This window comes from Capra hircus, chromosome 27 (assembly GCF_001704415.2).
Source record: "Capra hircus breed San Clemente chromosome 27, ASM170441v1, whole genome shotgun sequence".
NCBI lineage: Eukaryota > Metazoa > Chordata > Mammalia > Artiodactyla > Bovidae > Capra > Capra hircus.
In genome coordinates this window covers 19,993,341-20,017,170 of record NC_030834.1, presented here as the reverse complement: position 1 = coordinate 20,017,170, position 23,830 = coordinate 19,993,341, and the positions used below count along the sequence as shown (strand labels likewise).

General features: G+C 36.1%; 1 protein-coding gene and 1 pseudogene across 2 annotated transcripts in view; one reads left to right on the top strand and one right to left on the bottom strand.

Moving 5' to 3' along the window:
* The window catches only part of TNKS (tankyrase), a 153,313-nt gene that overhangs the window by 95,064 nt on the left and 34,419 nt on the right, over positions 1-23,830 (top strand). For both annotated transcript variants that reach the window (XM_013975432.2, XM_005698796.3), the window contains exons 6-14: positions 972-1,066; positions 2,532-2,598; positions 2,894-3,080; positions 6,889-7,010; positions 8,466-8,557; positions 8,643-8,721; positions 19,353-19,524; positions 20,650-20,729; positions 22,532-22,677. In XM_013975432.2, the coding sequence (XP_013830886.1) occupies positions 972-1,066; positions 2,532-2,598; positions 2,894-3,080; positions 6,889-7,010; positions 8,466-8,557; positions 8,643-8,721; positions 19,353-19,524; positions 20,650-20,729; positions 22,532-22,677 (1,040 nt within the window). The remainder of the gene's footprint in view (positions 1-971; positions 1,067-2,531; positions 2,599-2,893; positions 3,081-6,888; positions 7,011-8,465; positions 8,558-8,642; positions 8,722-19,352; positions 19,525-20,649; positions 20,730-22,531; positions 22,678-23,830) is intronic.
* Positions 9,402-9,864, bottom strand: LOC102168886 (annotated as a pseudogene).

Below are 23,830 nucleotides of genomic sequence, written 5' to 3'. Positions count from 1 at the left end.
TAAGAAGTTTGATTATTTTTCATTTTCATATTATATGTGAGCAAAGAACCTTTTGATAACAGGTCAAATTAAAATGTGACAAATTTGTTGAAGAGGAACTTTATTTTCCTCTTGTATTTATACTGCATGTAAATTAAATACCATCTTGGCATATTTCATTGTATCTAAGGTAGGAAATTAGTTTTGACCTATTGCTAGCAGCAGTCTGATGGGAAGAATACAGTCCATTATCTTTTTTCTGTTTTTCCACTAGAATTTCTTCAGATATTCTTTAGAGATGTTTTTCAGCTTTTCCTATCAAGGAGGAATTCTGAAAGCTAGCTCTTTATAATAGAATTGGGATTTAAAAGTTAGAATTTGAATGGTGGACAGGGCATAAGTAGGATAAAGAAGAATATTTCCAGTTATGAGGAATATGAACTCCAACATGCCTTCCCAGAACAGTTGGAATGGTCCTTGATGTAAAGAAACTAAGAAATAATGTAGAGTAGATAGAGTAGGGCATGATAACTGAAGGCCTTGAAAAAAACCACCAGGAGAAATAGGTGGATGACATGGAGTTACGGGGCTTCCCTGGTGGCTCAGTGGTAGAGTCCTGCCAGTGCAGGAGATTCATTCCTCGAGTCTGAAAGATCCCCTGGAGAAGGCATGGCAACCCACTCCAGTATTCTTGCCTGGGAAATCCCATGGACAGAGGAACCTGGCGGGCTACAAGTCAGGGTTACAAAAAAAATCAGACATGACTTAGTGACTATAAACAGCAACAACAACTGAAATTTGAATTTACTTCTGAGATGAGTGAATTGTCTCTTATCCAATTAAGAAAGATGAATTTGGGCACTTCACCTCAGTATTTTCTGTGTGTGTTAGCACTCACTGCCTTTAAAGAGATACAGATTAAATGCCAAAATAAGAATTATTTACCTTTATTTTACCTGATTATTTTACCTCTGTTTCTTTTTCTTTTCTAGTCAACTCCTTTACATCTAGCAGCAGGCTACAACCGCGTTCGGATCGTTCAGCTTCTCCTCCAGCATGGTGCTGATGTGCATGCAAAAGACAAAGGGTACGCGTATCTGCTTATTTTCCTAAATGGCGTCACTCACGGGTTGTTTATTACACTTGGTGTTCAACGTCTGATACACCAAAGCTTTTGAGCACTGGGCAGAGTCTTACATCCCATTGTTTTATGGCTTGTACAGCATTTTGAGAATGTTCACAGTGATTTGACTTATTTTCATATTCCTACTAATTAAGGATTCGTCTCATAACAATTCCGTAAATTAGTTTAATTTTACTGTGTTCTGTTATTTGCAGTCAAAATTTGTTTCTCTCAATTGCAATTACTATTTTTCAACTCTTAAGTTGTACTTCAGAAAGACAGATGAATCAAAAGTTCTGATAACCCAATAATATGACTGTTCTATTTATCAGATATGAAAGGATCATCTTTTATTAATAAGCTAAAATCTTAAGTATACAGTATTTTAATTTTTTTCCTAATGAAATCTTGACCATCTAAACTGAGAAAACCTTAAAGATCCTTATGAAGATTGATGTAAGAGAGAGGTGTCTGGGAACCAAAAAAAGCAGTATGTCATTTATTTTATAAACAGGTGACTTTTGGAAAACTTTGTACCAGTTTCCTAGCTAATCTCCAGGGACGTGGAAATTGGATTTGTTAGCCCATACATTGGGCTAACACTTCTCCTTACGCCACTTTAAGATCCAAAAGATAATTACCTGACTGCCCATGTGGTGTAGATTCCTATTGCAGTCGTGATGGGTAGCGTGAAGGAAAGAAGCCCCAGAGAAGGCTGTCTTTCACTTTGCCCCTCTCCACATCAGGAAGCAGAGACAAGAAGAAAGAGCTCAGTACTTGAGACAGTTCTCAGAAGGTGGGGGGGTCTGTCATTTCAAATCTGCTCTTTTTGGTGCTCTGTTTCTCTCTTGCCTGCCCCATTCTCTGCACCATATGTACGTGGTATTCCCACAGGACAGGGGCACACATGCCTGATGCTCTTGTACACCTCTGTAATTCTTGAGCACGTCTGAAAGCAAATGGGTGAACCGTAGGTGAGTCCTCAAGAGAAGTACACCCCCAACAAGAGGGTCCTTGATTTGTGCAGAGTGACATTTGGATATGCAAGCTATAATAATTTGGATATTGAATTCTTGTGTTGGAAATCACCATGAAAGTAAAATAATATGGTAGGAGTATTTCAGTTCACTATCAGTTAACATTTATTTTCTGTAAATACTTAACATATAAAGCGTGCAGTTTGTAGTTAGTACAGGCACTTCTACCTTTACTTAAAAGCTTTTCTACTCGGTGCTTTAATGATTGACATAAAATAACATAAGTAACGAAAGGTTGGACATTAGTTATGCTTTGTATTCTCTTATTACTCTAAAGTATTTTGAATATAATTGTATTGGAATTTGTTAGATTTTTGTTCCTTAGCATTTCTTCGATGAGTGACTAAGTTGTTGGACATTATAGTGTCTTAGTTTGCTTTTTTTCCATTTAGTGGACTTGTGCCTCTTCATAATGCGTGTTCATATGGACATTATGAAGTCACAGAACTGCTACTAAAGGTAAGAAGAATTAAAGATATTGAATATTGTTTGCCTTTAATTTGTCATGAGTTTACATGGGGATTTTTTAACCAAGCTTTTTAAGAGAACAAAATTGTTTCGTTTTGTTTTTTAATATTCACTGTTGCCTTGAAATGTTTAAAGTATTCAGCTTATTTTAAACTGTATTTTAAATGCTGAAATTAAAACAGTTGTTGACATTTCAAAGTTATAACTGAAATTTACAGTGAAATGAATGTTTTATTTGATTCAGTGAAATGATTCCTGACCATTAACTTTTCTTTTCTCAATTCAGCATGGAGCTTGTGTTAATGCTATGGATCTGTGGCAGTTTACCCCACTTCATGAGGCTGCTTCCAAGAATCGCGTAGAGGTCTGCTCTTTGTTACTTAGCCATGGTGCCGATCCCACTTTAGTTAACTGCCACGGCAAAAGTGCGGTAGACATGGCTCCAACTCCTGAGCTCCGGGAAAGATTGACTTGTATGTATTTATATCCTAAAATCAACCCTGCTTGTTGTAAATTAGAATATCTTCTTTTTGTTATTAGGGCTGATGTTTTGTCCAGCTTAGATAATGGCCTTGTCTTCTTGTATGTAGACTAACTAGTTATTGTCTTTTCTGATTCTTTTCTTTATGAATTCTGCAGGAATCTTATATATGTACACTATATTTATTTTGTGTTTATTCAAGCTTAATTCTAGTTTATGTGTTCAGGCTCTTTTTTTTTTTTTTTTTTTTTGAAGACTAGAGAGAATGAGTTCATCAGTAACCATTTATTGAATATTTACTGTATGCCAGAAACTGGAAATGTAGATGTGTACAAACTAGGAAAAAAAAATCTCTAAGCTCACAGGGCTTATATTCTTATACTGTTCGTAATAATAGATGCTATATAACATCATGGAATGCTCACTGCCTCCCAAACCCTGCAAGCTGCACAGTCATGTTTTTATTTGTGTTACGGCCCAAGCACAATCGCTAGTCCAAATTAAATAAGATAATTTTTACGACTTGATTGAAGTAATTTTCTCAGATACTGATACATCTTACTTATATTTACATATGCGTGTTTTTTATAAATTTTTGTTTTAGAATAGTTTTAGATTTAGAAAACTTACCAATTAATACAGAAAGTTCTCATATGTCTCATGCCCAGTTTCCCCCCATAAACGTATTAATATGGTACATTTGTCATAATAATGAACCAATACCAATACATTGTTAACTAAAGGCTGTAACTGTATTCAGATTTCCTTAGTTTTTACCTAAAGTTCTTTTTCTGCTCCAGGATCTCATTCAGAATTGCTACTGCGGTTCAGTCACACAGTTGTATCTGACTCTTTGCGACCCCATGGACTGCAGCACAGCAGGCTTCCCTGTCCTTCACAGGGAAGTCCTTTTTCTGCTCCAGGATCCCATTCAGAATACTACATTAAATTTAGTTGTCATGTCAAATACTAAGATATATTTAATTCTACCTGTAGGCATTTCAGGTTTAAATTAAAGTAGGTGTCACATACCTAATTTTAAATTTGTCCCACAGTTGATACTGTCTTACATCTAGGATGCTAAGAATCAGATAACTGGATTTAAACACCTGAGAAAACCTTTAAACCATCATTTAAGAAAAAGGCATAGTCAAAATGAAAACATCAATAAAGTTTAAACAGACTGTAAATTTGTTTATGTTAAAACAGGAAGAATTCCTTGCGATTTTGATCTCATTTAAATGGAAATTCAAACTTATTTTTGTGCCGGAACAGATGACATCCACTAGATTACAGGCCCGCACAAACCAGGTTGTCACTGGGCAGATGTCTTGGCAATGAATCCTTGTGGAAGTGCATTTTTTTCTCTCTCCCACTCATATGACTCTTGTCATATGTTATCTTCCATTATATAGCTTATTTTTCTATGTGATGTTCTGTCTCCTCACTTTAGTTTTAAATTCTTAGAAAGATCTTTCATTATTCTATTTTCTTAGCACCTACACAGTGCCTTATTACCTAATAAAAATGTGTGGATGGTGTTCATGCTTGGGCTTGTATCTACCTGCCCCCACCCTAGCACAGTACATTGTGCATGCTGTGTGCCCAGCAGGTTTATTGAATTGAATTTAACTTAACTCAAAGTATATTTATTTTTTAATATCTTTTTCTAATTTCTTTCTTTTAGTTTTATACCCCAGACTGGGCTTTATCCCCTGTCACCAATTGACTTTTTTTCCTTCCAGTCATTTTGTAAATACAAGTATTGTCATGGGTTTTTACATTGTATTTCATTGGTCTCTCTGATTCCAGTGTAAACATTAAAATTTAACCAAGATTTCTATAGTATATCCTTAAATAAGCTTCTACTCATGAGGGAAAGCATTTAACAGAGTTGGAACTTTTCTAACCAGTTCTCATCCTCATGCTCACTGCTTTATGCTAGGCAATCACAGTAACAGACTTCATTTCATATGTACTTTATGCTAGGCAATCACAATAACAGACTTCATTTTAAGAAAATTATACAGGAAACAGAAAACAATATTTTGATCATACCCATCATTACAGCATTTTCTCTATACATTTCTTCTACTCTTTCTTGTTGACTTTTTTAATTTGTTGTTTTCATGAAGCCAGATGAATTCAATAGTGTGGGTTCTGCACATACTGGAGTTGAAAATCCTAAAAGTAGCTTTCATTCTTGTTTCAAAAGGCTTTGATAAAGAGAAACTTCTAAAGCATTCTATAAATGTTAAGTTTTCAAGGTAATTAGGATTTCTGAAGTTGCAAAGTCTGGTACTTTGAAGAATTTGGCAATGATAAAGTACCACTAAACACACAGTTTTACAAAAATGTTTTCCCCCAAACCTGCCATGACTTATTTTATACATATCAGCATTCGTGCAACAATTATTTATTTGCTACCTGCTGTATGCCAAGCACTGTGGTCAGTGATGGGACCACTGTAGCAGATAAGACAGTACGATAAGCCCTGTGATAGAAGGCTAAAGGCAAGTGCAGAGGCTTTTAGAAGAACGAATCCTAACAGGGAACATCAGAAAGGCTTATCCGGAGGATCTGAACTGAGACCCTGAGGAATGAGTAGTAGTTAATATGTGTGTGTCTCTGTCTCTCTGTCTTACAAGGGAGAAAAGAAAGTGACAGGCGGCCCTGAAAGGAAAGAGAGAAAGCCAAAGAGAAAGAGTTCAGTGCCAGGCAGATGCAAAGGCCTGAACATGGGCAGGCCTGGAATTATGTAACATATTATGTCACGTATAATTTATATCTTTTCAGAACAATTTTCAGCTTTTTGTTAACAAGTAGTCTTATCAAAATACACTCCAGTCTTTTAAAATAAAAAGACTATTTACTTTTAATAAATGAGAGTAGTGGATTCTTATTCATGTAGTTAATTTAGAACTCCCTTTTAAAAAGTCTTACTTGCTTATATAAATAATAAATATATAACATTAACTGTTCTTTGAAAAATTTTCAGACTCTGGCACTTCCTCCATAAATCAGTTCTCCCCTCCTGTGTGTTAAGATACAATCATTGTTAATATTTTGGTGAATATTTCTCTAAATGTATTTTTTATATCATTAGTTGTATTTAGTTGCTGACAGTAAGGTAGTAGTAATCATACCCAAAAAATGGGTCAACCTTCCCTTTCTCATTTGCTACCTGAATTTTCATTTAAAAATATATACTCTCATGTCCAGTATATAGAGAGTTATGCTTTTGTTTATGAGCTAGAAAGTATTCTAGTGTGTGAAAGTGAAGTCGCTCAGTTGTGTCCGACTCTTTGCGACCCCATGGACTGTAGCCCACCAGGCTCCTCCATCCATGGGATTTTCCAGGCAAGAATACTAGAGTGGGTTGCCATTTCCTTCTCCAGGGGATCTTCCCGACCCAGGGATCAAACCCAGGTCTCCTGCATTGCAGGCAGACGCTTTAACCTCCAAGCCACCAGAGAAGCCTATTCCAGTGTATAAGTGTTCACAAATTACTTAACTGGTTTCTATTTGGTTTACATTTAAGTCACTTGATTTAAAACTTTGCTGGAGTGAGTATCTTTATATGTGTATCCATATGTGAACGCTGAGTAGAAAGCAGTCTTATTTCAGAAATTTTCATTAACCTACACCCTCCTCCTTTGCACTTTTATCATTGTTTTGTCATGTTGTGGCTGTTGCTAAAATAGAGGAATATGTAAAATTAATAATTTTCCTACTTTATAATCATGGTAATGATTTTTTAGATTTTAAATATTTATATGTCACCATCATTTCATTAACAGATGAATTTAAAGGTCACTCTTTACTACAAGCAGCCAGAGAAGCAGACCTAGCCAAAGTTAAAAAAACACTTGCTCTGGAAATCATTAATTTCAAACAGCCACAGTCTCATGAAACTGCACTGGTAAGATCTTATTGTTAATCCGTTCCTTGGGTCTGTAACAGTAGTGTAAACTCAAAATATGATTTTCATTTCAGAAACCTTAAGGTAACTTTAGTATCTCAAGTGCCAGGAATTTGCATTTTAATATTGGTTGCATTGATTTTTAAATTTGGTTCAGGAGATGATTGCTTTCATGGGTGAGAGGAGCCATTTGCTCAACCTTAATTTGAAAATTATTTTTACATTTGCATTTATCCAACCATATTATAACAAACCTTCTTTTGTGGCCAGTGTACTCATGAAATACAAAATGTGATTTTTCTCATAGAATCTCCCTTTTCTTGTGGTTGCTAGTTACTAGGTAAATATTATATTTGCTTTCTACAGAAGATTCAGTTATTTTCAAAGGTACTTGCCTCATCCTTTTGAGCAACTGTAGTCAAAGAATTATTATATTCCTTAATGAAATATAGTAAGACTAGGAAATTTTTTGTTCCAGACTGTAACAAATTGTTCTTTTAAACTATTCATCTTCTTTCTGTTGATGTACTTTCAGAATGATGATTCTGTTTTCTTTGTCAGTGATCACATTAAGTTTCAGGTATAGGACTGGTTGGATTACACCTTAATCCAGAATTTAAGCATAAGGGATGCCTCTATCACAAACCTCTAAATATGCTCCAGTTAACATTCTTAACTTATATCTGGCACAGAAGGGTCAAACTGTAGGCAGTACCTGCTGAAAACAACACTGTAAGAGTTACCAAACCAAAATAGGCCAACTGTATGTATGGCTCCCATGCAGGGGTTTAGATACTTTCAGGCTACACAGTGTTATGCCAGGACACACTCAAAGCCATGGAATAAACCTGACCTGCTTTTTTAGAGTGTTCATTTTATACATTAGTACATAGTTTTTTACTTTTTAAATTTTAATACAAATATGAAGTGAAGTTAAACACAAAGGTTGTATGAATAGAGGATAAAACATAAAATTTCTGAGACTACTTCTCCCTCTAAGCTCCTTCAAGTCTGTTGCCTTCTTACCTGTCCCTGGGCGTAGGGACTTATTCTCTAATAGTGCTAGGAGTACTTCTGGGGAAGAGCTTGAGAAATACTGACTTTTGTGGCTGACAGCCTACTGAAGGACTGAGTAATTCAGTTATGGATTTTTATAGCTTCAGAGAGGCAGTATTCTGATACCTCAAGTAAATATATACTGGATAATAGCTTATTGGCTAAAGGGAAAGGAATGAAGTCTCTGAATACTCAACTAAGAGCATAATGTCACCTTGATTTAAAGGCTTATGTTTCATACTCCTAGTGTATTTTGGAGGAATTTCGGTCATCTCTGTAATGTGAAAATGTATGTTTTGAGACAGCAGTGTTTTAAATAGTCAGCAGGTGCTTTTCAATTCAGAAATCTACTTTCACACAGAAGTTTATTTTATTCACTGGTTTTTCTTTATTTTACAGCACTGTGCTGTGGCCTCTCTGCATCCCAAACGCAAACAAGTGACAGAATTGTTACTTCGAAAAGGAGCAAATGTTAATGAGAAAAATAAAGAGTAAGTTGCAGAAGGCGTTGCTCTGTAGTTAAAGTGAGAATGCGATACAAGTTAAGAGGTGACCTTTTCCTTTTCTCCTCCACAGTTTCATGACTCCCCTGCACGTTGCAGCAGAGAGAGCCCACAACGATGTCATGGAAGTTCTCCATAAACACGGAGCAAAGGTATAAGGCACACACCTGAGATAAGGTGCCAGACTTGGCATTGAGTAGCTAGCTGCACTTAGAGAGTATTCCTCTCCTCTCTGATTCTCCTGAAGAAGTTAATCTTATAAAGGACTGTTAACATGTATTTGAATTCACTGATTCTCCTTTAAAGCTGATTTAAATCTGGTTGCTAATAGAGATAATTCCTGGTGTTTTGTTGTACTTTACTGTCATTCTTCTCTAAAGCAATAAATGTGGTTAGGGTCTTATCATTTGAAATGCATTTCAACTTTACATTGTTTTACCTTAATACTGGAATTGATACATTTTGGTAGTCAACATCAATGATGGCTTGTCAGAAAATAATTTATGTAAACGATGGGCAAAACATTGCTACTTATTTTAAAGAACATTTGTTCCTTCCAACCTGTAATGATAATCATTTTTTCACATAACCTCAATATAAAGACATTTTTAATAACCATTTTTATTGGCATTGTCTGAGTGACATTATCTGCAACTCCATGACTCCCATGAATTGCTTGAGGAAATTTTGCTTGAAGGAAGCAAGTTAGTTGTTTTTCAGAGGTACTTGAACGTGAAAATTTTTAAATCCTCAACAATTTTTTTTTTTAACAGCTCAGCTTTTTCTTGAATGTGTTACTAAAGAGATTTAGTGAAAAAGACCAAAGCCCATGTCATCATCATACTCTTCAGATTCTTCTCTTTGCTTCTACTTTTTCCTCAGCTGGGGCAGCAGTGGTGGATGGGGCAGGACCTCCTGCTGGTCCAGCGCCAGCTACCGGAGCAGGTCCACCAGCCCCCACATTGCAGATGAGGCTCCCGATGTTGACATTGGCCAAAGCCTTTGCAAACAAACCTGGCCAGAAAGGCTCAACATTTACACCGGCTGCTTTAGTGGGGGCATTGATCTTATCCTCCGTGACCGTCACCTCACCGTTGTGCGGAATGAGGGCAGGGTAGATGCAGGCGAGCTCTGAGACGGAGGCCATGGTGCGGGTGGGTGCTCAGTGGGAGCTGCCAGGCGCGGGGCTAGTTGCCGGATGAAGTGAGGGCCTCACCCCAAAATGGCCTTAGCTTCCTCGGAAGACCCGAGCGCCTTAGCAACAGCTGAGGAAAGAAAGCAAGAATGTATATTTTAAAACAGGAGTCCCCAAAGTAGGATATAGCCACTCTGTGGAACATACAAGAGGAGCCACTGGGTGGAGGGGGGAAATACTAGAATTTTTATTTATTGAAAGTAATTTATTAACTTATTAAGAACAGAGAAATTAAGATCTACTACTTCATAAACAGATTGATACTGCCATCAACGTGTGTGTGTGTGTGTGTGTGTGTGTGTGTGTGTGTGTGGTGGGGGGATTGACAGGGATACACTCACTCATCTGCTCACATCCAGCACGATGTGACACGTTGCACTTTACATGAGTAGATTCATGGGTATTATTCTAAACGGTAGCATCTTGACAAATACCACTGTTGAAAGTCAGAGGAAACATGACAATCTTACAAAAAGGTTTATCTGGCTATTTCATAAATGAGGATTTTCAGGAATTGGCATACTTAGCTGTTTTGCCTTTTTTTAATGAAAGTAAGTGAGTTCAAAATTTGCTTATTCTATGGTGACAAATGATTATTACTTGCATGTAGGTACATATTTTAAAAAAGAAACATAATCAGAACATTAAAGATCAAAGTTACATATTTTAGAGAAATGAATGCGAAAGTAGCTGCTTTTTAAAAGGAACTTTTAACAAATGAAGAGCCCATTTTGAAAATCAATTTTTAGAAAATATCTGCTGTTTTTTGAGTTTCTTGCCAAAAAATGATGTATGTTTATCAACTAGCTGTCATCTATATAATTTGAAACTGGGCAACAGAATTTTCTAACCTGTTTAAAAAAAATTTTTTTTAATTTGTTAGGTAGTTTTTGAACCTATTAATGAACTTTAGTGCAGTACCTTATGATAAGTTTGCAAGAATCAAGAAAGATGCAATTTTACTAGCAAAATTCAATTAAAGCCTTAGCATAATTAGTAAATTACATTAAAAATTAAAAATAACCATTGTGATTTAGACGACTTCGCTAACAATGTACTTTTTCCAGTTGGACCACATATCTATGTGAAATCTAGCTGTTATTGAAAATGAATCTAGAATCACACCCTCAAATCTACATCACAGTTTTTATAAGATTTTTTAAAGTCTTTTAATTGAGCCAAATGACATTTTGTATGACTGATAATTTAAATTTTTTCAATATTTTATTGTTTCATCTTTGTATATAAGTTTTATAATACTCATTATATATTAGTTTAGTACTGCTTGGTTATAATTTACAGATGAACATAAATGAATATTGAGAGGGTTCTCAAAACACATTTTTACTCCTGAAGTGCATGATCCAAAAATTAGTATATCCTTGCCTTAAAAGGACCATTGATGTTTTTAATTAAAAAAGCAGAATGAACTAGAATGAAAGGAGCAGTTCTACAAATTTATTACCTATTTTGAGGTACAGCTACTGTGTTGTTACATAAATAATGTCTTGTTGCTCTATCAAGCAGAAAATAATAAGCTAAGTGGGCTTTCTGCTACTGTTAAGAGCATTGTATGTTTATCATTGACCTGTTTTTAAAAATATCTTATGGCATTTATAATGTTCTTGAACAACCATGAATAATGCCCTTCATTTTGGCAAAGTATCTATTTGTTGTCTCCCGTGAGTCATTTTATTTCATGAAGATTCAGTGAGAAATAACATTATTTTATATAACCTATCCTAGTCAGCATTACTCTAGGTCTGTGGCTCTAAATCTTTTTCTGCCCTTCATGTTCACAGTACAGTCTCATCAATAACGTCGCAATTCATCAGTCAGGCATGTGTATAATTTTAAATGCCCTGCCAATGTTGTAGAATGACTTTTAGACTAGTATATCTTCCCTAGTCCTCCCACTGTAGTTCAACAAAATTGAGAACTCCTGCTACTAAGCACCTTAAATGGAAAAAGAAATTCAGCAGGGTTATGAACCCACAGATACCTATTTCCACCCTCCCATTCATTCATTCCCTGATCCCAAGGCAGACTGCTGTCCCTTAGGGTTGGTTTATCTGGTGACTAGCATTAGTAAAAGCTCACTGTAAAAACCCAGTTGAGCTACTGATGGGCCCTAATGTTTGCCTGCCTGGTGTTCTTTCTGGGGAACTTATGGTTTCAATCTGATTTTTGAACAACTCATTGTTTCCATTTGATCTAAAAGCACCTTCCCAACAAGCAAGCCTACCCTTGAATTACGATTCAGCTCTCTTACGCTGCTTCTACCCTTCTGCTGTCTTCACCTCCTCACAGTGGTCCCAGTTCTTAAGCTAAGACTAGCAAATCAGAAACGGCAGAGAATTTGGTAGGGCGATCTAATGCCATTAACTAATTTGTCTTACTTAAATAGAACTTAGAAACACAAGCCAAAACATTCTTTTGAGTGAAGCTTGAGCAATACAAAGTTTAGGTTCATTGTGCCTGTTAAATTAAGCATATTGTGTACATAACATAAGCAGGTATACTTTTCCATTTAGAATCTTCCACTTTCTAGTTTTATGACCTTGGACTTAATTTTCCTGAACCTCAGTTGACTCATTAGTGATATATATGGGTATTAATACCTCCCCTACAAGGGTGACTGTTGTTGTTTTGTTTTGGTAAAAATTAAATGAGCTTATATATATATATGTTGTATGGTACCTTGCATACAAACCATACTTTCTTTAATTAGTAGTAAGTATGAGTGTTATAATTTTTTCCATATTTGTCTTTCTAAACTTATATAATATGTATTTCCCCTCATTATCTAAATTTTATATAAGACATATGTGTATAATCACTTCCTAATTTGTTTTGATCCACTAGTTCACCACTGAGATGTAAAATGATAATGATAATGTTCTGGATACTGTGAGAAATACCAGTTTGAAAGTTAATGCAGTCACCAAACTTGAAGCTAATCCTGAACCAGTTTAGTGGCATCAGTAGTGAAGAAGGAAGAAAATGATGAAAGCCTTTTGCGAAAGACTATTTGTGAAATACTAAGCTGTATTATTTGAAAGTGAATTGGGTGCTTGAATAGACTTAGAAAATAGTGGTACAATTAAGGAAGTAAGAAAGCTATGTGTTGGCAATGATTTTGTACTTGGAGTTAATATGATAGGAGGAATAGAAGGACATTAAATAAAACTAGTAGTTGGAAACAGCCCTGGAGTATGATAGTTTAGGATTAGAAATACTGGGAAGCCCTTGACATAATGATCACACACTGTGGGAATGAGGACGGTTCCAGGTAGAGAATGTGGAGAGATGAGCTGAGAGTCAAGGAAAGAACCTTTGAGGGTTGCTCATATTTGTGGAACAGCAGTGGGAAGAGGGGTTTTCCCAGGTGGCATAGTGGTAAAGAATCCGCCTGCCACTGCAGGAGGCAAAAGAGATGCAGGTTTGATCCCTGCTCGGGAAGATCCCTAAAGAAGGCAATGGCAACCCACTCTTGTATTCTCATCTGAAAAAACTGCGTGGACAGAGGAGCCTGGTGGACTACAGTACATGGGATCACAAAGAGTTGGAAAGGACTGAGTGTGCACACACACACACACAGCTTTTGAAGGAGATATTCCAAAAGTATACAGGTAGAAAATTGTATTAATTAGGGTTTTGGCAATAAATACACACTCAAAGTGGATAATCTGAGGAATATTTAATAAATTATATACAAAGATATGGGCAAGATTTAGGAAATCAACAGGAATAAGGTAGTACCAGCAGCAAGTGGGAGCTATCGTCATCCCTGGGCCTGAAGGGGTGCAGAAGCAGGGGGCTAGCTAGAGAAGACCACCTGACAGCATCTGTATCCTTTGATAAGGGGTAGACCTCATCCACATTCCTCATTCCGCTCCTGCCCACCACCCACTGGCCAAATACCACAGAAAGTTAAAGACAAGCCATCGCTGTCATCTATACAAGTGATTTTCCCAGGACACAAAGCAGGGTCAAGGATGATATTATGGGTCTGGAGAGGCAAGCAGGCAATATTCAGCGAAAGGACTAGTAAGGAAATGATGGTTATAAGAAAATGGAGTTATTAACCAACTTATTTGAGAAGTCCACTTTTATAGGAGTAAATGTCTGTATCTTAAAAAAATATAACCCGCTACTTTACAAGATTACTGTTAACCGTAAATAAGAGAGACATAAAGATTTTATCTTTTTCTTTATTATTGTCAGTCTACTCTGACATTCTGCATTCTATGGCTACTGCTTTGTCTACTATCGTTATTAAGTAGAACCTAAGCCCCAGTTGCATATGGTATTGTTAGTACCTAGAAACAAAAGGTTTAATTCAGAAGTTCTTTTTTTCATATTTGAAAGCACTACTGTTTTGTCATTAGTGAGCATCTGTTAAATGTGTGGAACATGAAGAAATTTTTTGATGTTCATGTCTTAATTTGACAGATTTATTTATACTGTATGTAAAAAGAAATTGTGTCAATAGTAATTGGTGTTTAATGGGCTTTTTCTCACATTGAGAGTGATCAAGAATCTTTGCTGTCTTTAGAGAAATGTGTTAGCTTATTACAAGGATTTTATTAATTCTCTTTCAGAGGTGAGTTGATAAGCAGATGCTGTCAGCCCAAAAGTGTTAAAGTGCTTTTAAAACTGTAGAACCCAAGTAGCTTTTATAGTTCAAATAATATCTGAGGTTTGATCATATCAGAATAAAGTCCCAAGGGGCCAGTGTCTCAGAGACATTTTAGTTACCATTCAGTTAGATTGACTGAATATAGATTAGGCAGAAGTAGAAATCTGGCTTATTACTTCTGTGAGATAACCACAGAGCTAATCCCAAAAGAAATGATTTGCAGGAGTTATAGCTGAAATTCACAAAAGATGGAACAATGAATTTGGAAATAACTGTTGGTTTCCTTAGCTGCCATTCTCCTTGTATATGTCTCTCTCTTTCTGAGATTGCATGAGTTTCTTTTCTCTGCCAGTGTTTGTTCATCTGCTTCATTCTTTTTATAGACTGTATTTTTCTGTTGTACTTCTCTGTGGCCTGAATACGATCTTCACAGCCCTTACTTTATAAACCTTTGGCTTGGAAATATACCACCTGCAGCTGTCATCTCATCTCAGAGACGAGAAAGGGAGAGTAAATAAGACTTCAGTTTGTTTAGCACAGCCACGGCATTGGCACCTCGAGTAATCAGCTATGCTCCACAACTTACTTCTCTGACAGTTAGGGCATGTGGGCAGTGTGAGTACCCCTTTAAGAAAGCAAAGGAAATGTGTACCATTAGAATATAATATATCTCTTTTCAAAAAACCTGATTGCTTCTTTTAAAATTCCATGTGGATGTTGAGGTTTACAAATAATACTACTCAAGTATGGCTAGTAAACACTAACCTAGTTTCCTGTTTCTCAGATTATATCAAAATTTAACTTCCTAGAAAAATTCTATACTCTGTGATGGATTCATAACACATTAAAGGATGAAAAGCCTTTGAGTAAAATATTGATCACTGTAGCAGAACTCTAGCTAAGAATTAAATTGGTAGTCATTTTGTTTATTTCATTCCTCATAGGAGATGCTTTGATCTGTGTACATCCTACCATGGATAACAGTGGCCTGTAATAATCTGTAAAAACTTTAATTATACTTTTACTGCAGATAAAGTGAGTCAGTTATTTTCAGTATTAAACAATTCTGTCAACATAGGCATTTAGCTTTTTTTTCCTCCAGATTTCTGGAGGGAAAGAAGAATACATGGTTTTTGGTTAGAGAATGTTTCAGTAGTCTGTTCATTATACAGAATGGTATATCGAAAACTGTATTCTTTATCATCAGAATTTACTAATTTGTCATTGTTTTGAGCCATCCATTTACCAACCATTTTCAAATACCCAGTATACAAGGTGTTACACTTATTACTATGAGGTATATAGGAAGTTTGAATTTGATAAAGATTCTTAAGGGACTTAAAATCTAAAAAATGGTCTCAACTAATACAGTCTACTTGAATATCTATTATCAGATTAGAAAGGACAGGTAGATTGTTATTCAGAGGAGAGACCAATTACTTCTATTAGTGGTGGCAGGCTTGGGAGAGAATGGGAGAAATTTCATGAATAAAATAGAATTTTCACTAGGAATGTCCAGGAATTAGATCTATAGAAATAGTAGTAAATATAGTTGGCATCCCTTTCTTATACTAGTGAGTGGTTGATTTTTGCTCAGAATACATTTTAAATAATGGCTCAATCAGGAAAGCAAAGGAGTTTGTCAGTCACAAGTTAATGATTAGTTAGTTCAGTAGATAGAATAAGTACTTAGTTCATGGGGAAATAAGGAAAATCTAAAAAGACATATTGGAGCAAGGTCTTAGTAGTCTCAGTTGGAGAGTTTGGGGTTTGTTCTTATAATACTTGGAGAGCCATTGGAAATTTTTGAATAGGCAGATGGCATGAGCAAATCCTGCTTCAGGAAGATAAACTTCCTGAAAGTAGTTATTTTCTCTTAGAAAACCACTTACAGAAATGTAGACTTAAGATGTGTGTATGATAGTTGGCATAATCATTTAGCAGTATTCAACAAAATTAATTTGACTTTTTTTGTTTTTTAAAGGGAGGGATGATGCAGAGTTAATGTTTCTTAAAAAAAAAAAAAAAAGGAAGTGTTAGTTGCTCTGTCATGTCCAACTGTTTGCGACCCAATGAACTGTAGCCTGCCAGACTCTTCTTCAACAGACTTCTCCAGGCAAGAGTGCTGGAGCGGGTTGCCATTCCCTTCACCAGGGGCTCTTCCCGACCCAGGGATTGAACCCGAGCCTGCTGCATTGCAGGTAGATTCTTTACCATCAGAGCTACGAGGGAAGCCCAGTGTTTCTTAACTTCAAGCTAAAAAGTTTACAGTATGCCTGCCAACTGTTCCCTAGGTTGTAGTTTCTGTCTACCAGGATATAGACCTGTTTCAGATTCCTGTCCTTGTCCCTCTATTGTGGATTTTATTTTTACTATTCCTTGCTTTTAATTTCAAAGTGCCCTGATTTGAACAGAAAAAAAAAAAAATAGCTAAAATAATATAGAGACCGTTTTCAACTCTCAGATTACTTGAAATCAGATTGGAACATCATCACATGTTCATAGTTAATGTAAAATTGTGTGAGTTCACATTGCTAAGTACAGAAATGTCACAGAATAAGTCATGATGAATTACCACGTGAGTGATGTGGACAAAGATAGCTTAAGCTTAGACAAGAGGTGAACTCAACTTCACAGTTAGCTGTTGAGACTAGGCTGTTCACACTGACTAGAATTTGGAGAAAGTCCCATTATCATTTCCTTATCCTTTGCTTACTGGTTTCCAAAACAGTTTTGGGCATTTTTTAGCATAATTTTATGTCCTATACGTTTCCAGCCACATATCATTACAGTACTCTTAGGAAAATCTTAAAAGCATAGTCTCTGCTTTTAAACAGCTTACAATATATTAAAACAAGTAGTATCAGGCACAGAGTCTAACATTGGTAAGTACTTAGTAAATGTAGTTGCGTCCCTTCCTTATGCTAGGGAGTGGTGATTTTTGCTCAGTATTGCACCCCATGAGTGCATGCCCCAGAGTGAGTGAGAAATGGGAGAAGTGAGTCTGCAGTTTTCTGTGCTGCACCCAGTTCCACCACGCATATTTATAGAGGTAACCACTTCTGACACACAGTGTTTTGTTAATGTTTAAAAATATTCTCTGTACTTCATCTGGTGTTTAGTTGATTTGCTCAGACACTGGAAGTGAAACTGGCTGATGTTGGATTTACTGAGAAACTGTATCTGTCTCTACCACTGCATTATTAAGGTATCTTCAAGGATAATCTTGACTAAAGGCAAATTTTACCTTTTACAATGACTTTGGAAACTAACAGCTCCAGAAAATAGGGCTTCAGTGTAACCTAATAACGCTGGAGCACAGCAAGCCTATCAGATTGTGATGAAAAAATATTGTAGAAGGGGTGGTGATGTAAAAGTAAATGACAGATGGTATTTAATGATATGTGGAGGGATTCAAGTTTATGTGAAGGCATGAAAGAGTCCCTGTGTTTGAGCTGAGGAGTAACTTGGTAAGATCTGTATTTTAGACTAGTAGTTCTCAAACTGTGTTCCCATGATTTGATGAACTGGATTGAGGATTTCCATCATTGTAATTAAATTGGTGTTTTATGCAAATTCCAGGAAAATGTTAATGATTAGAATGTTCTCAGTTTTAAGTTTTTTCTCCTGTGATGAGAACGTAATAGAAATATTCATAGAAAACTTCAAGTTTAGTTTGACTTCTTGTGTTTTCCATCAGTACTTGCTAATAATGACTGTGCTTTTATGTATAAATAGTCATTTTTCTGCTGGCAAATATGATATAATTAAATTTGTCGGTATTTCATGGTGATTTTTGTGAAACACTGTTAAGAATTTATTTGAACCCTTGCCTGAAGTGTCACGGCCTTACTTACAACAATGAAAGACTGGAGACAGGAAGACCAATTGTCTTAAACCCTCTCTTATTCTTACGTTTGGTGGGGGTACACAAGTGTTTTGAATAACCAGCCAGAATGTATTTGAGAATTTACTGTGTACCATTAACAGGAGCTTTCTAGACACAGAAAACCTATGCAATACAGTCCATATTTCCGTAACCTTAATTTTACTTGGTAAACAAACAATATCCCAGTGTTCTAATTTCTAAAACAGTGCTGAATTGACATAGGTGTTCAGAAAGGAAGTAATCATCAAGGTTTAAAGTAATCAAGGAAGACTTCTTAGAAAAGGTGAAACTTGCCGTGGATCTCGTAATCCAGAAAGGCAGAACGAAGGGCTTCTCTGAAAGAAGCATCATGTACAATGAATGAGGACTTTGGTCTGATTAGAGTAGTCTTTACTGGGGCATTCCAGAAAACAGGTTAGGACTAGTTAGTTTTGATCAAATTATAAACATGATCCCAAAGTTTAACATTGTCTTAACAGTCTTAAAAGTAACCATTCTTTCATTATAATTTTTCAAAGTTTTAAAAATGGAACTTTTGAATTTTCAAATCAAGTTTTTGGTTAAATGTGTTTGTAGTGCAATTAGGTCATTCTGTTATAATTATTGACTAAAATCAGGAAAGAAACACAATTAACTACTCTGTCTTTGCTTGCTTACTCTGTTGTCTTTACATTCTGGGAACAAGTTTGGTAGAACCCACTCATCCAAATACTCATGTATTTAATGTGCATCTTTGCTGTGACGGGCAGTGAACCTCAGACAAGAGTCCCAGACCTTGGGGACCTTACAGAGACCTCGAGTTGTCAAGGAGAGTGGCAGGCAATGGAGGATGGACAGGAAGGCAGTCATTCAGGGAAGAGATGGGTATATTATAAGTTTTAAGAAGACGGTATTTGTTTAGAATCAGTACGCAAGAATTTGTGAATAGTTTATGAATAGTCTATTGTATTTTTCATAAAAGTTGACAATTGATTTTTCTCAAGAATTTATTTACTAGGGTGTAAAGGGGAACAAAATAGCTGCTCAGTCTCATGTGCCCCCTTCAATGATATTTCAGATGAATGCACTGGACACCCTTGGTCAGACCGCTTTGCATAGAGCTGCCCTTGCTGGTCATCTGCAGACATGCCGCCTGCTGCTGAGTTACGGCTCAGATCCCTCCATCATCTCCTTACAAGGCTTTACAGCAGCACAGATGGGGAACGAGGCCGTGCAGCAGATTCTGAGTGGTAAGTTCACACAGACAAACTTGCTTTCTGTTCTTCCTTTTCCAGGTCTGTCCACTGATACGCAGACTTTGTGCCCCTTGTTTTAAGGGGCTCTATGGAATGTTTTCTTGGCCTGAAAATTTTTCCTGCCTTTCTTTGCTTACAATTTAGCCTGTGGCCCTGCCCATCAACATTCTCCTTTTTGTAATTCTTAAACTTCAAACATTCCAAATTTTTCTCTTGTACTAAGAACCATTTAATAGGGAATTTTAGGTTAGTTTCTCCAAGTTATAACTATAAATCAGGGAAACATATAGCTATTTCATCAGAATTTCTCATAATATTATATGTAGGTTTTAGAGGTAATTCATAAAATGGGGAGGAAAGGATTGAATAAGCAGATAGCTCCAGCAATGCTTTTAAAATGTCTTCTAAATGAAGACAATTAAAATATATGGCTGCTAGTAAAAGATTAAATTAAATAATCACAAATGAAAATTTTATTATTTTGATAATTCTTCTTAAAAATTGATTAGTAAGATAAAACATTATATGGGTTATTAAATGCCTATTTTAGTATGTGCCAGAACTTTTTAGTGTAAGTCTTCATACTTCTTATTGATCAGGAAGGATAATATAAATAATAGAATTTGGTGGTAAAGTCTTGCCCTTATAAGGTTTTTTTTTTTTAATGAGAATTCTTCTTTTTATTTAGATGACAAAATAATTTTTTAAACTAATATTTCTGCAAAAAATTTGTATGTCTATAGACCATATACAGGCTGAACTTTTCAGTTGTACCTGTATTTACTAATCCAATTCCAGGTTATATCTGTAATGACTCCTGAAAGAAGACATCAGTTATACAGAATGTATAGTAAATTATTGGGGTTCTGTTCTGGGCAATATTTTAAAGGTTTGTTTAACAACCCCTATTAATACCAGGTTTGAGTTCCACTTTTAGAGACCCTCACTTTCATCTCACAAGCCTGTAGTTACCAACAGTATACGATAGTAAAGTTTTAATGGTACACTCTGACAGCATTTATGTTAACATCTCTCTTTCCATTTACCAAATAATTTTCCCTCCTTTGCTACTTAAAATCCTTAAAATCCAGCAGTAATCTTCCCTTGTCTTTAATGCAGAAAGTACACCTATACGCACTTCTGATGTTGACTATCGACTCTTAGAAGCATCTAAAGCCGGAGACTTGGAAACTGTGAAGGTATATCAATGCTTTAATGTCTTGGGTAGCTCTTTGAAACCTTTGCTTCCCAATTCATTTTAAGCTTGTAAGTGAAACAACTCAAATCCAAACAATAAGAGGGATGAGCAGAGTGGACTCATAAGGAGAGATCTTTATTAAGAATTTCCTAGTATGTGCCTTTCATTAAATCATTTTTTAGTCACTTTACTTCTGGTTATATGAATGCTCTTTTCATTTCTTTCCACTTTTTAAAATTAAAGTGTTATTTTGGACCACACTCATAAATTTGCAAGCTAGTGCAAGCCCAGGTAATAGTACAGTAAAGTTTGAAACAGTGTTCTTGACCTTTTCCAAGAGATTCTCACCTTTGCACTAGGAAATCATCCTTATGATCCTGCAGTTGGGAAGTATTTTTTGATTCTACAATTTATGCATTAATGTAGCTACAGACTCACTTGTCATGAAAAGATACAATCTGACCAAATGATGATGGCTCTTTAGGTTATAGAGTCTCTCCCTTATGCCCAGACTTCCTTCTGTTGTGTAAAAAAACTGTACTACCTGAAAAGTCCTGTGTTCACCCTACCAGCCCCTTCTCAGTATATCTATAGGTGACTTCCAGGTTCTGAGTTTTTGTTATAACAGCCCACTACAGTGGCAGGAGCAGCAACCAGACTTGTCAAATACCTGGAAAGCCCTTGACATCAGACCATGTAGCCTAGAAAATGTCACTTTTTCTCTGCCTTTTTTTTTTTTTTTTTTACCTTTTTTAGCTTTCTTCTTTTCATTATCTCTCTTCACATCACTTCCCTAAATTTAGGATAATCAAATAAGTAAGCAGTGACTAAATAATTAAATAAGTAAGCAATGGAAGAAAGATGGCAAGATTAAAAATCAGGAAAATGAAGTTTGAGTTTTTATTCTACCCCTTACCACTCTAGGACATAGGACGTCACTTAACCTCTCTGAGCCTTGGTTTTTTTATCTGTAAAATGGAGATGATGATTAACTTCTCAAGTAGATAATAATTCTCTCACTGGAAAAAAAATGAAATTCTTTATAAATTATTACTCAGATATTTGTATTGTCATCCATCTGTCACCACCAATGATGCAGCCTCTCCAGCCTGACTTTGCTTCCACTGCTTTGTAAGCAGACAGAGTTGAGCTTGTGCTGAGATGATAATGTTCAAAAGGAAAATGAACAGGTGACAGAGAGGCGATTTGGAGGACACAGCTGAAGGAAATAGAAGGCCAGCAACTAGTATGATCAGAATCAGTTTGACCTGTAGACCTAAACAAATATCCCCTTGAAGATGGATCGAAGGGCCAAAGAGGTGGCCCAGACAGAATGAATGTAATTTTTCCAGAGCCTTCTTGTTGCCACGTCAAAGCAGGCAGAAATTTTGGGTAGTTCTACAGTCAGCCAGGTTTAATCTTACTTGAGCAAAGGGTAGTTAAGAGCGTGCTGGTACAAGCAGACAGGCTCTCACGGGGAAGAAATCCTTCTAACAATGAAAAGAAGGCACCATTTGCCTTGGCAATGCTTGCTTTATTATGTTTTCTTCTTTTTGATTAGGATTTTGGCCAGGAAATATTGAAAAAGGTGAAATTGCTGTGCAAACATAAGAATATTTGTAGACACCGTAAAGCAAAACATCTTGCTGATTTTAAAACATCACTTGTATTATCTAATCAAAGAAATAGTCATTAGAAAATTACAACTTATCCAAGATGCCTGCAGTATTTTGGTGCAAGATCCTTAAATAAATACTAATGTTCTTTTTGTGTTTGTGTGTGTGTGTGTGTGTGTCAATAAAGCAACTTTGCAGCCCTCAGAATGTGAATTGCAGAGATTTAGAGGGCCGGCATTCCACGCCCTTACACTTCGCAGCAGGCTACAACCGTGTGTCTGTTGTGGAATACCTCCTCCACCATGGTGCCGATGTCCATGCCAAAGACAAAGGGTATGTGTTAGAATGTCACTGTGTGGAATTCGTTTTCTTGATACTTAAAAAAAAAATTTCTTTTTTTCATGATAGATTTTTTCCCCTTGTTAAAAAAGTAATTTTTTTTAAAAAGCTTAAAGCATAATGCTTAAAACTTTGTTGCTGTATAGTAGCTAAGTCATATGCAACTCTTTACAACCCCATGGACTGTAGGCTTCTCTGTCCATGCGATTTCCCAGGCAGAAATACTGGGGTGGGTTGCAGTTTCCTTCTCCAACGCATCTTCTCCAGCCCATGCATCAAACCCATATCTCCTAAATTATCAGGCAGATATATTTTTACTACTGAGCCATCTGGGAATCCCCCCAAATTAAAACTTTATGAAAATGTAGAGAAAGTGAAAAGTCCCTCTCATTCCACCTCCTAGAGATTACAACATCAAAATTTTGTTATAATTGTCAGGAGTTTTGAAGCACATGTGTACCAGTGTGTGTGCTGTTGTGATGGGGCTTGTGTTTAACATAAATGAAGATGTCATCCCGCACAGGCTGCTCTACAGTTTGCCTTTTTTATAATAGTATATCTTGAATGTCTTTCTGTATCAGTACTAAGCAGTTCATTTCATCCTTTTAATGCCTATATATAGTATTTTTTTGTATTTTGTAAATAAGTTTATATAGTTTATTGTTCATCCCTCCTTTTGCTATTAAATCTTTTCTCCTCCAAAAAGAGTCATCCATATTAGTAGAAACATTTCATTTTTACTAATTCAGATATTCTCTATTTTTGTATTAGCTTATGAAACTATTTCAGTTTATCTAGACAGGGTTTAAAGCAGACACAAAAGACATTTAGAAAAGCATGAAGGAAGTTTTAACTGAAATGAGCTTCCATATCCTGAGTTAATTTCATATCATCTCAAAATATAAATAAGCACCTTCCTGTGCAGTTACATTGCTAACAAATAAACCACACAACTTAGACTTCAGTTGGGCTTCCTTGGTTGCCCAGACAGTAAAGAATCTGCCTGCAGTGCAAGAGACAAGGTTCGGCCCCTGGGTCGAGAAGATCCACTGGAGAAGGGAATGGCAACTCACTCTAGTATTCTTGCCTAGAGAATTCCACGGACAGAAAAGGACTGCAGTCCTTGGGATCACAAAGAGTCGGACCT